The sequence below is a fragment of the Pseudophryne corroboree genome, chromosome 6 (genome assembly GCF_028390025.1).
Source record: "Pseudophryne corroboree isolate aPseCor3 chromosome 6, aPseCor3.hap2, whole genome shotgun sequence".
NCBI lineage: Eukaryota > Metazoa > Chordata > Amphibia > Anura > Myobatrachidae > Pseudophryne > Pseudophryne corroboree.
In genome coordinates, this window is record NC_086449.1 from 341,016,145 (window position 1) to 341,032,946 (window position 16,802).

Consider the following 16,802-nt stretch of genomic DNA (forward strand, 5'->3'; position numbering starts at 1 on the left):
TGTCTGTTTACGTGGGTGACTGCCGTGATGTTGTCCGACTGGATCAACACCGGCTGACCTTGAAGCAGAGGTCTTGCTAAGCTTAGAGCATTGTAAATGGCCCTTAGCTTCAGGATATTTATGTGAAGTGATGTCTCCAGGCTTGACCATAAGCCCTGGATATTCCTTCCCTGTGTGACTGCTCCCCAGCCTCGCAGGCTGGCATCCGTGGTCACCAGGACCCAGTCCTGAATGCCGAATCTGCGGCCCTCTAGAAGATGAGCACTCTGCAACCACCACAGGAGGGACACCCTTGTCCTTGGTGACAGGGTTATCCGCTGATGCATCTGAAGATGCGACCCGGACCATTTGTCCAGCAGGTCCCACTGGAAAGTTCTTGCGTGGAATCTGCCGAATGGGATTGCTTCGTAGGAAGCCACCATTTTACCCAGAACCCTTGTGCATTGATGAACTGAGACTTGGCTCGGTTTTAGGAGGTTCCTGACTAGCTCGGATAACTCCCTGGCTTTCTCCTCCGGGAGAAACACCTTTTTCTGGACTGTGTCCAGGATCATCCCTAGGAACAGAAGACAAGTCGTCGGAACCAGCTGCGATTTTGGAATATTGAGAATCCAATCGTGCTGCCGCAACACTACCTGAGATAGTGCTACACCGACCTCCAACTGTTCCCTGGATCTTACCCTTATCAGGGAATCGTCCAAGTAAGGGATAACTAAAATTCCCTTCCTTCGAAGGAATATCATCATTTCGGCCATTACCTTGGTAAAGACCCGGGGTGCCATCCATACGGCAGCGTCTGAACTGATAGTGACAGTTCTGTACCATAAACCTGAGGTACCCTTGATGAGAAGGGTAAATTTTGACATGAAGGTAAGCATCCTTGATGTCCCGAGACATCATGTAGTCCCCTTCTTCCAGGTTCGCAATCACTGCTCTGAGTGACTCAATCTTGAATTTGAACCTCTGTATGTAAGTGTTCAAAGATTTTAGATTTAGAATCGGTCTCACCGAGCCGTCCGGCTTCGGTACCACAACAGTGTGGAATAATACCCCGTTCCCTGTTGCAGGAGGGGTACCTTGATTATCACCTGCTGGGAATACAGCTTGTGAATGGCTTCCAAAACTGTCTCCCTGTCAGAAGGAGACATCGGTAAAGCCGACTTTAGGAAACGGCGAGGGGGAGACGTCTCGAATTCTAATTTGTACCCCTGAGATATCACCTGAAGGATCCAGGGGTCTACTTGCGAGTGAGCCCACTGCGCGCTGAAATTCATTGAGACGGGCCCCCCACCGTGCCTGATTCTGCTTGTAAAGCCCCAGCGTCATACTGAGGGCTTGGCAGAGGCGGGAGAGGGTTTCTGTTCCTGGGAACTGGCTGATTTCTGCAGCCTTTTTCCTCTCCCTCTGTCACGGGGCAGACATGAGGAACCTTTTGCCCGCTTGTCCACGAAAAGACTGCGCCTGATAATACGGCGTCTTCTCATGTTGAGAGGCGACCTGGGGTACAAACGTGGATTTCCCAGCTGTTGCCGTGGCCACCAGGTCTGAAAGACCGACCCCAAATAACTCCTCCCTTTAATAAGGCAATACTTCCAAATGCCGTTTGGAATACGCATCACCTGACCACTGACGTGTCCATAACCTTCTACTGGTAGAAATGGACAACGCACTTAGACTTGATGCCAGTCGGCAAATATTCCGCTGTGCATCACGCATATATAGAAATGCCTCTTTTAAATGCTCTATAGGCAAAAATATACTGTCCCTATCTAGGGTATCAATATTTTTAGTCAGGGAATCCGACCACGCCAACCCAGCACTGCACATCCAGGCTGAGGCGATTGCTGGTCGCAGTATAACACCAGTATCTGTGTAAATACATTTTAGGATACCCTCCTGCTTTCTATCAGCAGGATCCTTAAGGGCGACCATCTCAGGAGAGGGTAGAGCCCTTACAAGCGTGTGAGCGCTTTATCCACCCTAGGGGGTGTTTCCCAACGCACCCTAACCTCTGGCGGGAAAGGATATAATGCCAATAACATTTTAGAAATTATCAGTTGTTATCGGGGGAAAACCACGCATCATCACACACCTCATTTAATTTCTCAGATTCAGGAAAACTACAGGTAGTTTTTCCTCACCGAACATAATACCCCTTTTTGGTGGTACTCGTATTATCAGAAATGTGTAAAACATTTTTCATTGCCTCAATCATGTAACGTGTGGCCCTACTGGAAGTCACATTTGTCTCTTCACCGTCGACACTGGAGTCAGTATCCGTGTCGGCGTCTATATCTGCCATCTGAGGTAACGGGCGCTTTAGAGCCCCTGACGGCCTATGAGACGTCTGGACAGGCCCAAGCTGAGTAGCCGGCTGTCTCATGTCAACCACTGTCTTTTATACAGAGCTGACACTGTCACGTAATTCCTTCCAACAGTTCATCCACTCAGGTGTCGACCCCCTAGGGGGTGACATCACTATTACAGGCAATCTGCTCCGTCTCCACATCATTTTTCTCCTCATACATGTCGACACAAACGTACCGACATACAGCACACACACAGGGAATGCTCTGATAGAGGACAGGACCCCACTAGCCCTTTGGGGAGACAGAGGGAGAGTTTGCCAGCACACACCAGAGCGCTATATATATACAGGGATAACCTTATATAAGTGTTTTTCCCCTTATAGCTGCTGTATCTTTAATACTGCACGTAATTAGTGCCCCCCCTCTCTTTTTTAACCCTTTCTGTAGTGTAGTGACTGCAGGGGAGAGACAGGGAGCTTCCCTCCAACGGAGCTGTGAGGGAAAATGGCGCCAGTGTGCTGAGGAGATAGGCTCCGCCCCCTTATCGGCGGCCTTATCTCCCGTTTTTCTATGTATTCTGGCAGGGGTTAAATGCATCCATATAGCCCAGGAGCTATATGTGATGCATTTTTTGCCATCCAAGGTGTTTTTTATTGCGTCTCAGGGCGCCCCTCCCCAGCGCCCTGCACCCTCAGTGACCGGAGTGTGAAGTGTGCTGAGAGCAATGTCGCACAGCTGCAGTGCTGTGCGCTACCTTGTTGAAGACAGGACGTCTTCTGCCGCCGATTTTCCGGACCTCTTCTGCCTTCTGGCTCTGTAAGGGGGCCGGCGGCGCGGCTCTGGGACCCATCCAGGCTGGGCCTGTGATCGTCCCTCTGGAGCTAATGTCCAGTAGCCTAAGAAGCCCAATCCATACTGCACGCAGGCGAGTTCGCTTCTTCTCCCCTTAGTCCCTCGATGCAGTGAGCCTGTTGCCAGCAGGTCTCACTGAAAATAAAAAACCTAAACTAAAACTTTCACTAAGAAGCTCAGGAGAGCCCCTAGTGTGCACCCTTCTCGTTCGGGCACAAAGATCTAACTGAGGCTTGGAGGAGGGTCATAGGGGGAGGAGCCAGTGCACACCAGATAGTCCTAAAGCTTTCTTTAGATGTGCCCAGTCTCCTGCGGAGCCGCTATTCCCCATGGTCCTTACGGAGTCCCCAGCATCCACTTAGGACGTTAGAGAAATGGCAATTAGGAACTGATTTTTTGGTACTTTATTTCTCTTCACTTTATCACTTTCCAAGGCTTAGTACAAATCCCCCATTGAACGCTATATTGACAAATACAGTCCCGCTATGCTGTAAGTTAATGGGGACTTGCTTATGATAGCCTATTGGCTACAATTTTGCTCTCTTTTTCAGAGAGGCATTCTCCGGATGGCTGCAAATGCGCAGTAACACTTTCAGATTCAGAAATAAAGTGATCACTTAAGTTATCAGTTGACTTTTTGGTCTTCTTGGGGATGCTCCTACCGGAGCAGCGTTCTTGTATGACTTTCTTTGTGTATTGCCCAGATAATTAATTCCTTAATGCCGTGATATGCTAGTGATCAGTCCACAGCTGTTGTCAATCGGGAGCTACGTTATAAACAAATCACAGACTTTCTTTTGGCTACTATATCAGCCACAGCTTGATCACGATAAGGTGCTTCATTAAGCAAATGGTGTCCTCTTCTACTGCAACATACACACCACAGAACTACATTTCCCTGAATGTATTCAATCACCCCATATTTAGGCGTACTTCCAGCCACAGTGGCGTGTATATTTCCCACAGCATCTCACCTTGTACTTTGTGTTGGCAGGAATGTTGGTCTTCCATCTGGCTGTATAGTATCGGGCATCTGTGATCTTCTGGTTCTTCGGAAGGGAGTTGTCAGCCCAGGTCAGGCGCACAGTGTCACTGCCTAGGATGGCGGCTTGGACCCCCACAGGGGGCAACATAGGGCTAGGCTCTGGAACTGGGGTGTATGAGGCGTGAACAACATAAACATCAACCTCAGAAGTGTCTATATAACAGGTTGCAAAATCAAATGGAGTAACCACACAAATGATAAAGATATAAAAAGAAGGAAAAAAAAAAAAAGATAGCCAATGACAAAACATTGGGTGGGGGTGAATGAGGTAAGTGCAGAATGTAGGGATAATGGAGTACAGATATGCAAGAGAAGGCAGGGCATAAACACATTGAAAATGACCACCATCATGTACATGGCAAATATGAAATAAAACCAAGGGAAAATGTAAAGAAAAATTCAGAGCAGGAATAGAGGAGAAAGAGAAAGAGAGAGGAGATTGTTAGTGTCTGACAACAAATCACATAATATAATGTCACACTGAACGACAAAGCACATACTGTAACAGATGGTTTCAGTTCAATAGATCTGCAATCAATAGGTCAACACTAAATGATCAACAGTGAAAAGGTCGACATGGCCATTAGGTCGACCTATGAAAGGTTGACACTGGAAAAGGTAAACAGGTACAAAAGGTCAACATGGAAAATGGTCAACACAACATTTCTGCTTTTGTTTGGCGTCGTTTTCGCCATCTCAGCACGTGGACCCCCAATTAGTGCACCGATGTGCTCACCAAGCTTTGTGCAAGGTGCCTCAATCAGCTAACTCTGTATGAAAAAAGTAGAAAAAAACCAAACAAAAAAACCCCTCATGTCGACTATTGGCACGTCAAACATAAGCACCTTTCATAGGTCAACCTAATGCATGTCGACCATTTGGTGTCGACCTACTGACTTGTCTCACTAGACACTGCAGATCTGTAGGCCGTATACCATAACAGATACAGCCTCACTATCCAAATTCACCCAGTTTACAACATGCTGGGAGATTACCTGTGTGCTGACGGGTCACGGCACTCTCGTATAAAGGAATACCCTCCCCCATATTGTTGAAGGCTTTCAGCGAGATGACATAGTGTGAGCTGGGTTCTGTAAAGAAAGCACTAGAATAAGTCATACAAGTAGAAGGCAACTTCTATATAAAATAATAATTTGAATCATTTCGAAAGGTAATATATGCAGATTTAAAATAAGCAAGGCAAATAGGGTGAGAATGTATTCACTGTAGGACAGAGTAAGGCAGTGATCACTTATATAACACATGATCCATGGATCATGCTGTCTTCCACTACAGCATCACCAGATAGAGATCATTAATTAATGTTTGTTGCAATACGCTGGAATACAGGTGGGGTATATTTTGTGGACATTCCTAAACCCCCCCATCCCATTAGAACCTACCCCTAACCTCCCCTCTCATAAACTAACCCTAAACCCTCCCGCTGCCGGTCCGTGCAGAATGTCGGCGTTTCACATGTCAACATTCTGTACATGCCAACATCCTAACGGTTGACATTGTGAGAAGTCAACTTTCTGACTACATCCCCGGGAATGCATATGTATTATTACAGAAGTAACAGTAACATCTTTCATCACATCACACATTTTTCCTTTTTTCAAAAAACCAAACACATGTGCATTACGGTGACTACATCCACATGACCTCAATAGAATCATGGCAAATATAATTTATGTGATTATGTGGATATCAATCCATAAACATTGTAGAACAACTCTCTATTCATTACACAAACAGAAGGATTCTGTATATTGGAAATATGATTCATTAGGAGTTCTTTATTCCATCGGATTTCTCATGTTAGCATACAAAGACCTTAGTTCAATCTTTGCTGTATGTGCGTGTGTCACAGATACTTTTCTTTTGATTAAATAATTTTGCAGAGATTTAAATACACAAAGTGTGTTCCAATCACCCAGCATAATACCTTCAACAAAGTGTGTTCCAATCACCCAGCATAATACCTTCAACAAAGTGTGTTCCAATCACCCAGCATAATACCTTCAACAAAGTGTGTTCCAATCACGCAGCATAATACCTTCAACAAAGTGTGGAAGGTGCAAACCAGAAGTATTCTGAATCAGTTATCCTCTGCCCTGTAAGGTCTCAAAACGCCAGTGAATATGCTGTGAAATTATGTTTCCAAGCAGAAATATGTCTGATTTGGGAGGAGTCTGATCTCGTCACACAGAAATTGGGCATTACAAAGTGATTCTAGTTAGAGTTTGTGCCATCTGTGACTCTAAGCTGCTTGTGAGCACTCCCAGAGCATTGAGGGGCATAGCTACTCTTCTTGTTAGAACAAATAAGGACGTGGAGGAAACAATACATTTTCTGGGGCCTCAAGATTCACCATATATTTCTGGATGTTAAGCATATCTGATTCATGTCATGGTATTGGTAAGCAATGACGGCCATAACATACATATAGTAATATATACATTTTGGAAGCCTCAATACTTCCTTATGAAAACTGTTGGAAAAGTATTCCAGGATTTTAGTTCATGTTTGACACATTTTTCTTTGTAGGGTTTATGTGCGAGATCAAATCTACCAAACTACCTTTCTCCCATTGAAAGTCAAAGTTTCAATAGGATTAGGAAGGGATACATTTACAGGTGCGTACTTAGGGGGTCATTCCGAGTTGTTCGCTCGGTAAATTTTTTCGCATCGCAGCGATTTTCCGCTTAGTGCGTATGCGCAATGTCCGCAGTGCGACTGCGCCAAGTAAATTTGCTATGCAGTTAGGTTTTTTACTCACGGTTTTTTCTTCGTTCTGGTGATCGTAATGTGATTGACAGGAAGTGGGAAACTGGCCGTTTTATGGGTGTGTGCGAAAAAACGCGGGAGTGGCTGGAGAAACGGAGGAGTGTCTGGGCGAACGCTGGGTGTGTTTATGACGTCAAACCAGGTACGACAAGCACTGAACTGATCGCAGATGCCGAGTAAGTCTCGAGCTACTCAGAAACTGCACAGAGATGTCTTTTCGCTATATTGCGAATCTTTCGTTCGCAATTTTAAGAAGCTAAGATTCACTCCCAGTAGGCGGCGGCTTAGCGTGTGTAAAGCTGCTAAAAGCAGCTTGCGAGCGAACAACTCGGAATGAGGGCCTTAGTACAGAGGAGTATACATTTACAGGTGCGTACATGGTACAGAGGAGTATACATTTACAGGTGCGTACTTAGTACAGGGGAGTATACATTTACAGGTGCTTACTTAGTACAGAGGAGTATACATTTACAGGTGCGTACTTGGGACCTTATTCAGCGTGGATCGCTACCGAGACAGAAAAAGCAATTTTCTCAATCCTGCTTTTGCTAAAAATCGCATGTGAAGAGCCGCCCAGAAAGTAAAACGTCCGCCGCAAATCGTAAGACGTCCACCGCAATCGCAAAATTGCATGCCATCACAAAAACGGCAATGCATATGCAGAAATCGAGCAACATCAACAGAAGCGGATGACCCCGGGCTGTTCAGAATAATGAGAATGTAGTTGCACTGGGCGACATGTTTTCAATCGCAGGAATCGCATCAGATGTCAAGTACATTCCCCCAAAACAACCATGACACGCCTGCATTTCCCCAATCACTCCCCACAAACGTCATGTGTACATCCACTGCCTGTCAATCAAACTGCGAACGCATCCCGGCAAGATGTGATCGCATATGATTTGCAGATTGTGGGTATCACACGCACAATGCGTTCGCAGTGCATGCGCAGTCATCCGATAATCATCTGTTTGCGATTTTGCAATTATTGCGACTGAAGCTGAATAAGGCCCTTAGTACCAGGGAGGATACATTTACAGGTGTGCACCAGGGAGGATACATTTACAGGTGTGCACCAGGGAGGATACATTTACAGGTGTGCACCAGGGAGGATACATTTACAGGTGTGCACCAGGGAGGATACATTTACAGGTGTGCACTAGGGAGGATACATTTACAGGTGTGCACCAGGGAGGATACATTTACAGGTGTGCACTAGGGAGGATACATTTTTACAGGTGTGCACTAGGGAGGATACATTTACAGGTGTGCACCAGGGAGGATACATTTACAGGTGTGCACCAGGGAGGATACATTTACAGGTGTGCACTAGGGAGGATACATTTACAGGTGTGCACCAGGGAGGATACATTTACAGGTGTGCACCAGGGAGGATACATTTACAGGTGTGCACCAGGGAGGATACATTTACAGGTGTGCACCAGGGAGGATACATTTACAGGTGTGCACTAGGGAGGATACATTTACAAGTTTGCACTAGGGAGGATACATTTACAGGTGTGCACCAGGGAGGATACATTTACAGGTGTGCACTAGGGAGAATACATTTACAAGTTTGCACTAGGGAGGATACATTTACAGGTGTGCACCAGGGAGGATACATTTACAGGTGTGCACTAGGGAGGATACATTTACAAGTTTGCACTAGGGAGGATACATTTATAGGTGTGTACTGAGTACTAAGGAGGATACATTTACTTATGTGTACCGATCACTAGGGAGGATACATTTACAGGTGTGTACCGAGGAGGATACATTTACTGGTGTGTACTAAGGAGGTTACATTTACAGGTGTGTACCAAGTACTAGGGAGGATACATTTACAGGTGTGTACCGAGCACTAGGTGGATACATTTACAAGTGTGTACTGAGTACTAGGGAGGATACATTTACAGGTGTGTACTGAGCACTAGGGAGGATACATTTACAGGTGTGTACTGAGCACTAGGTGGATACATTTACAAGTGTGTACTGAGTACTAGGGAGGATACATATACAGGTGTGTACAGAGTACTAGGGAGGATACATTTACAGGTGTGTACCGAGCACTAGGTGGATACATTTACAAGTGTGTACTGAGTACTAGGGAGGATACATATACAGGTGTGTACAGAGTACTAGGGAGGATACATTTACAGGTGTGTACCGAGCACTAGGTGGATACATTTACAAGTGTGTATGGAGTACTAGGGAGGATACATATACAGGTGTGTACAGAGTACTAGGGAGGATACATTTACAGGTGTGTACCGAGCACTAGGTGGATACATTTACAAGTGTGTATGGAGTACTAGGGAGGATACATATACAGGTGTGTACAGAGTACTAGGGAGGATACATTTACAGGTGTGTACCGAGCACTAGGTGGATACATTTACAAGTGTGTACTGAGTACTAGGGAGGATACATATACAGGTGTGTACAGAGTACTAGGGAGGATACATTTACAGGTGTGTACCGAGCACTAGGTGGATACATTTACAAGTGTGTATGGAGTACTAGGGAGGATACATATACAGGTGTGTACAGAGTACTAGGGAGGATACATTTACAGGTGTGTACTGAGCACTAGGGAGGATACATTTACAGATGTGTACTAAGTGGTAGGAAGGATACATTTACAGGTGCGTACTTAGTACCGGGGATGCAATAATGACAAGCTACATGTATTGCTATTTTATTGTACATGTTGAATGCGAAGAGGAGGGGAGGATACAGCTTAGTTTACTTGGCCAAATTACAAACGTGGTTGATGGTAAGTACCAGTGGTGATGAAGACAAAAGTCAATGTAATATAGAAGAGACACATTTATGCTGAGCCATAGCTCCAATCAAGAACTTTCTCTGCATAAAGAGAAGGAATCACCATGAAATCCTTGTCTTCATGAGCCAGTTGAATAATATGAAGGATTCTGCAGATAATATCTGTTGTAAATTGGGAATGTGGGAAATCTGATTGCTCAGAATATATACGAGAATCAAAGACCTCATTTATTCTTAATGCCAAGGCCCTTGCAAACATTTTTAGATCTATATTAAGGAGATGGCTCTGTAATTGCAGCAAACTGTTGCACCTTTGCTTAGAAATTACAGTAATATTACTCTCAGCATAGCCAGAGATACACATAACATTATTCTGAAGTAGGCAATTAAGCAGAGAGAATAGATGAGGGAGTAATAAGAATCTAAACTGTTTCTTGTAAAGTATAGGAAAGCTATCAGGGCCGGCACTTTGGATGATTACAAAAAAGAATACATGATTAGTCTCCTCTATGGTGACAGCCATCACTAGAAAATCTTTAAGCACTGGAGACCAATGTTAGAGAAGTTGTATTAGTAGTTGATGCAGCAGAATATTTAGTGATGGTCACAGCACTATACATAGACATACAATGTAGGACACAAAGGATTCTTCTAGTTTAAGTAGCCACTGTCCAGCTGGGTATCCGTTCACATGGTCGACCATGTTATGGTCGACATTCATTAGGTCGACCACTATTGGTCGACATTGACATGGTCGACATGGACACGTGGTCGACACGTGAAAGGTCGACATATGAAAAGGTCGACATGAGTTTTTTAACTTTTTTTTCTTTTGGGGAACTCTTCCATACTTTACGATCCACATGGACTACGATTGGAACGGTAAAGTGTGCCGAGCGAAGCGGTAGCGGAGCGAAGGCACCATGCCCGAAGCATGGCGAGCGAAGAGAGCCATGCGAGGGGACGCGGTGCACTAATTTGGGTTCCCAGTCACTTTACGCAAAAAACGACACCAAAAAAAGTTAAAAACTCATGTCGACCTTTTCATATGTCGACCTTTCATGTGTCGACCATGTGTCCATGTCGACCATGTCAATGTCGACCAATAGTGGTCGACCTAATGACTGTCAACCATAACATGGTCGACCATTCATACCGGAACCGTCCAGCTGGACCTCAAATAAGTGATAGAAGAAACCTATTTGTTACCAGTTATTTATATACCATACAGATATTCCACAGCGCTTTTACAGAGAATATTTGGCCGTTCACATCAGTCCCTGCCCCAGTGAGTTTACGTTCTGTAACATTCATGCTAGGGTTAATTTTGTTGGGAACTACCAGTATATTTTTGGACTGTGGGAGGAAACCGGAGTGCCCGGAGGAAACCCACACAAGCACGGGGAGAATATACAAACTCCACACACAGCCATGGTGGGAACTGAACCCATGACTTCAGTGCTGTGAGGCAGTAATGCTAACCATTACACCGTGATGCCCAAAAAGAAGCCTCTTGCTTGGGAGATTAATTTGCAGAAACTATATATGCTCTATCCAGTGAATATTAGGTCTAAATGATCTCTGCAGTGAGGTTCTGAAATAGTAATATCTAAATTAGTTTTGTGTCAGTTTTCTTGGGTGCTGATTTTTGTCAGAACTTGATCTTCATGCAGCAACTGTTATTTTCAGGGTCACCCCTATTTTTATGAAGTAGCCTTGGTCACCGGTTTGTGTGAAGCCTGATCGCCAGCAGGGAGATCTCCTTGTTAAAACAGAGATCAAAACATTGCAGGTGTGATTTTCTCTTTTATTGCTAGATGAGAGGAACTTGAAGGTGTCTGGAAGAGACAATTTTACAACAGCCACCTTTATTATACCACCTACAGATGTGTCCTCATACATCCAGGCTCAACACGCCATGCAGCACAAGATGCCTGGCGTGAGTGAACCGCCCGGTCCTGTGCAACTCTTAACGTTGGGCGTCTTTTTTTGTTGAAATTGCATCTTAGCTGCAACACAATGCGACTAGGACGCACAAGGGGACTGTGCTGATTATTTTGATATATACAATACCGGTATATTGTGCGTGACTAAGTCTGTATATTGAGCACAACAGAACCTGTATTGGGGAAAAAGCTGCAGCTGCTACATTGTAGCACTTCATACACAGGTTCAGGGACTAAGGGGGGGTAATAGGTTGTGAGAATAAGGAAGTGAGAGATTTTGAGAGAGTTCTCCTGTTTTTTTTTTTTTTTCTCGCCAGTTACTGTACATACCAAATCAACCTGGTTTTGCCATGTAAAAGATTGCCACTTTAAAAAAAAAACACAAGAACGCTCACAAAATCTCTCACATCCTTATTGTCACACCCTATTACATTCCCCCCCCCCCCCCCCCCCCCCCAAGTCACACACAGATATACAAGTGTCATATCAAATTTATCAGCACAGTCTCCTCATGGGTCCTAGTTGCACTGCACTGCGTCTAAGACACATTTACAGGGGAAAAAAACCATGAGAAGATTCTCATGCGACCTGGTGTGCCAAGAGCGGCTGTTTGGCGCACCTGCAGGAAAGATGTATGGTGACATATCTGTACCAGACCATGTATTTGGCTTCTTATTTTTTTACCTTTTATTTTAAATAAAGTTAAATAGTGCAAAACAATAACAGAGGTACTTCATGGTCTATAGAATTAAAGAAATGTCCGTGTAAATGCATGGAATAGTGAATACATTAGATTTGACTTGTAGTCATCATCAACATACACTATAGATTTGTGCATAAGAAGGGTCAGAGGAAAGTAAAAGGAAGATTAAGGAGGTGAAAGGGGGGGGGGGGGGTTATTTCAGGACATCCGTTTATGTGGAAAGTGTTACTTAAATTCATTAAGTCATTCTAATTTTTTGATTAAGGATATTAGGGGGATTTTTACCCTGTCCTGAAATGCTACAATTAAAGGGATCTGACCTGTTGAGGAGATGCTATGAGACTTTTTTCCCCCTTGCATTCAACATATTTAAACTGCTGACAAAGATGGAGGGTCTATGTGTTTACAGGGGGTGGCAATGATGGACCTGGCTGCTGCCAGTATATGCAATGTTTGGTGTCATTTTGAAAAGCATAGAGGAGAAACACATGGACCTTTAACAAAAAAGTAATCAATTTGTCTTGATGTCTAGGGAATGAGAACAGAAAGTGCAGTCCTTTGCAGAATGATTAAAGAGGCTGCACACATCAATGAGGCCAAAGCGTCAGCTCAGAGTGTTTCATAAAATAGGAGCATAAAGGAAACAGCAGGCCTTTGAGTAGAGGATTTATTCAGCAAGGGGTTCAGGTATAGGTTAAAGTCACTGGTCGTTTGGAGGAAGGGATAGTTGTTAAAACCTGTTAAAATTCTATTTTTGCTGATTGAATAGGCCTGACACCAAATCAGAATATTTCTGCACAATAAAGGGTCAATCCTATTCCTCGTGAAGTGTGCGAAGTGCCGTGGCCATGGCGTGTAAATGGCGGCAGCAGCTGCAAACAAAAATCTGTGAGTCGGCAGTACTGTAAGTGTGACATAGCTCCTCATTGCGGTGAACAGGATTAACCCCCAATATTCCATGGGCAAGGACAGATTTAGTCAAGAGTATATTTAGGTCTAAACAGTAACACTGTCAAAGTAAAATAGATAAGATAAAGAGTGAAATTTTTCATAGTCATCATCGGTAGCGATTAACTAAGGTAATGCAAAAGGATAAAGAGAAGTCAAGATTTGTAATGCTATAAACAGCATTGGATAAAAGCAGTGCAACGGGTAACTGGTTTGCTTGCAGATATCCAGGAGCAGTGTGTGCGTGAGAAAATAATCCATATTTGTTGATAGGTCATGGAAGAAAACATATATAAGTCCCAAAAGGTCTAACTTGCCTCAAGTAGATTTAGAATATATTAATGTAGTCAAACTTCGTTTTTGTATCAACACCCAGGTCCTATACCAGTCTGGAGTCACAGAAAGCAACTTCATCTAATGGAATTATCTCCGTTAGATGGACTTGCTCTCTGTGACTCCAAACTGGTATTTAAAAAGAACATTGAACTCAGCATATTTTGATGAAAAATGTAATTTCATTAAATTTTCACTTAATAGTTAAACAGGTGCTTGCAAAGGGGTTGCAACTCTTTGTGGTGCGAGGGTCATCAAAGCCAGGTCTGGGAAGTAGCCAATCATCTTGTACCCAGCAGCTATCTGTGCTTAGAACCGACAACATTTTATTCATGCAGTAGTTCTGAATATGTAAAAAGCCCACGTCATGTTAAGTCTACATCCATACATGGACAGGTGTGGAATATATTTTTTTGACATTCATTATAGTAATAGGTTTGTAATGTCAACATTTATCAGACGAGACTGATGTAATGTAGTCATTGGGCTCGATTAAACTGAATAGCGCTTCAAAGGAGGTCCCGGAGCAATTCAATTCAGCGCGATGTGATGCCCGACTAAAGGATTTCTTCTTGCACCCCTCCTGAAGTACAAGCAGAAAGCCGACAAAACTACTGTAGCAAAGCTGTCTTTCTGCCCTTATCGAAAACAGCATCGCGCCAGGCACTTAAGTCGGAGAACGCTGGTTCTCATGACTAAACACAATGTTTAAAATGCGTTAACCAGCATTCTCCAACATAACAGAGCATTGAATTGAATAGCTTCGAGACCTCCTTTTGCCGCTATTCAATTCGCCCTAATGGAAATGTCAATGTTATGAAAATGATGATATTTTGGAGGTGTCATCATTAATGATGCTGTGATTGTAACTATGTCGACATAATCACTGTTGACCACCTGCTGTTTACACTGTGAAAGTCTACATTTATCAGTGACTTAGGACTACAAACCACCTGGGTTTTTGTTTAAGTTCCCTAAAGTCTCTCTCAAATTCCCAGACTTTATACCACTGGTTTTTTTTTTCTAGCTCAGTTTACAGCGTCTTTCTGTAGTATAATGCAACACTTCCATCAACTGTTACTTTCTCTTTAGGTAGCTGATACTTACAAGTCTAGTGTAATCTTACAAGTCTAGTATAATATTCATTTCTAATACTATTCTGATGTACAATACTACATTAAAGAGTCTGTCCTGGTTTAGCTTGTTTGTGCTCCCTGCTTGGTGTCAGGGTTTGAAAGTGGAGTCACAGGCGAATGTACAAGATTAGGAGATAATATATAATGCCTTCACATATGCTGGTAGAACAGTTAAGGTTATGCAGGACACAGTTATACAGTGAAGAGTGACTGAATCCAATGGGAGTTTGGCAGGTCGTCACACTGAAACTGGTGAGAACTTGGCTGGCACACTGGGGTTGCTCAGGTGAGGACCTGGCTGTACATCGGACTGGAATCGCTCTCGGACCCCCGTAGCACCGCTGAGAAGACCAGACAGCGTCTGGACAGGAGAGCATTGGGATCTGATTCTGGGGTCTCTTGTCCCAGCCATGACTGGTTCGATTGTATTTTAGCCTACGTTACTGATGCTCACTCGTAAGTGCGTGCATATGCTGCACTTATGGGAGCCCCGCGATCACAGATTATGGGCCATCTTTCAGTGCATTTATTGCTGAGTTCTAACGGTGGAAACGGATTATTACACCTGCAGGATATGTGGAGGAGTCACTAGTTGCCATTGATTTCAGATAAGCCTTTGAGATATTATTTATTGTAAGCAGAACTATTTTCTTTATCTCTTACATTAATAATACCTACTACACTATGGGGTCAATTCAATTAGGAGCGAGTCTTGTCCTGTAAATCATTCTCATCGCAATTCTAAACCCACAATGCATGTTTCAAACAATATTTTGGTGAGGAGGTAAGGAAAACCTTTACTGTAAGGTAAAAATGACAAGACATAGTGCAGACCCATTGTTGCAACGCTCCCAATGAATAATAATGCACTTGGAGGGACTTAAGTAGTTTCATTTGGCCAATAAAGAATTGTCATCTTTCAGGTGATTCTCTCTAAAAAGCTCAAAAATGAGTTAAATGATGTGGGACAGGTACAGGAGTCACAAGTGTTTTTCCAACAGTTTTCAAGCGTCTATAACAATACTGATAATCCACTTCACATATACCATGTTGTACCCCAAACTACTGTAAATACTTTCACTTGCTGAAAAAAACAAAACTTGCTGGCTATCATTTGTCCACCAAAACAAAAAACAAACAAACAGTAAAAAGAAGCAGTTGACACCTTTTAAAAAAACCTCCAATACAGTACTAATGGCTAATAACAGCCTTCTATACGGGATGCCGTTAATTTGCCGGCTGTCTGGATCCTAGCGGACAGGATACAGATGCCGGAATCCTCACAGCTGGCAATGCCGACATCCAGAATCCCGGAGCTCAGGGTCTATTCACACTTACACTAGCACCTGTAGCTAGCGCAGCATGGCGAGTGCAGAGAGCACGCAAGGAGACTCTTTGTGCTTGCCCCGCTGCCGGCATACTGGCGGCCGGAATGCCGTTGTCTGTATACTGACGGCCAGCATCCCGGCCGCCGGGAAATCATACTGAACTTTTCTATGCTGTCCTGCTTTAACGTCTGTCACTTTTTGGGGGGTCCTGGATGATTTTCCATTTTTTCAAGGATGCTTTTTGTAGACCAATCATTCAACATTGTAGAGAATCCCGCAAATCACCCTAATTGAATTTCTTGAGTGCATGCATTGCTGCAATGTATGCAAGTACACTGTTGCAAGTTCACATCTAATTTACTTCACTCCTTTAAGAACATTATATATATATATATATATATATATATATATATATATATATATATATATATATATATAAAATCACACAATTATGGCTAAGGCAGAAAAATAAAAAATGAGCAAGGGGCTTTAAAAAGAAATAAATACTGTATTTCCACACATAATAGTAAAAATGCATGCCTAGAGTACAATAAGTGACCATTTAATGTAATGGTTCCTTCATGCATATACCATCCAAAAAATAGATGTGTATAATGTGTACAGGAAA

At 43.5% G+C, this 16,802-nt stretch overlaps 1 protein-coding gene across 12 annotated transcripts in view; it reads right to left on the bottom strand.

Annotated features, from left to right (window-relative positions):
• Nucleotides 1-16,802, bottom strand: part of NEO1 (neogenin 1) — a 243,252-nt gene that overhangs the window by 27,031 nt on the left and 199,419 nt on the right. For 8 of the 12 annotated variants that reach the window (XM_063926482.1, XM_063926474.1, XM_063926473.1 and 5 more), the window contains exons 16-17: nucleotides 5,202-5,297; nucleotides 4,136-4,359 (exon numbers count right to left, since the gene is read on the bottom strand). In XM_063926482.1, coding sequence (XP_063782552.1) covers nucleotides 4,136-4,359; nucleotides 5,202-5,297 — 320 coding nt within the window. The remainder of the gene's footprint in view (nucleotides 1-4,135; nucleotides 4,360-5,201; nucleotides 5,298-16,802) is intronic. The other 4 variants (XM_063926481.1, XM_063926480.1, XM_063926477.1 and 1 more) reach the window with 1 other exon arrangement.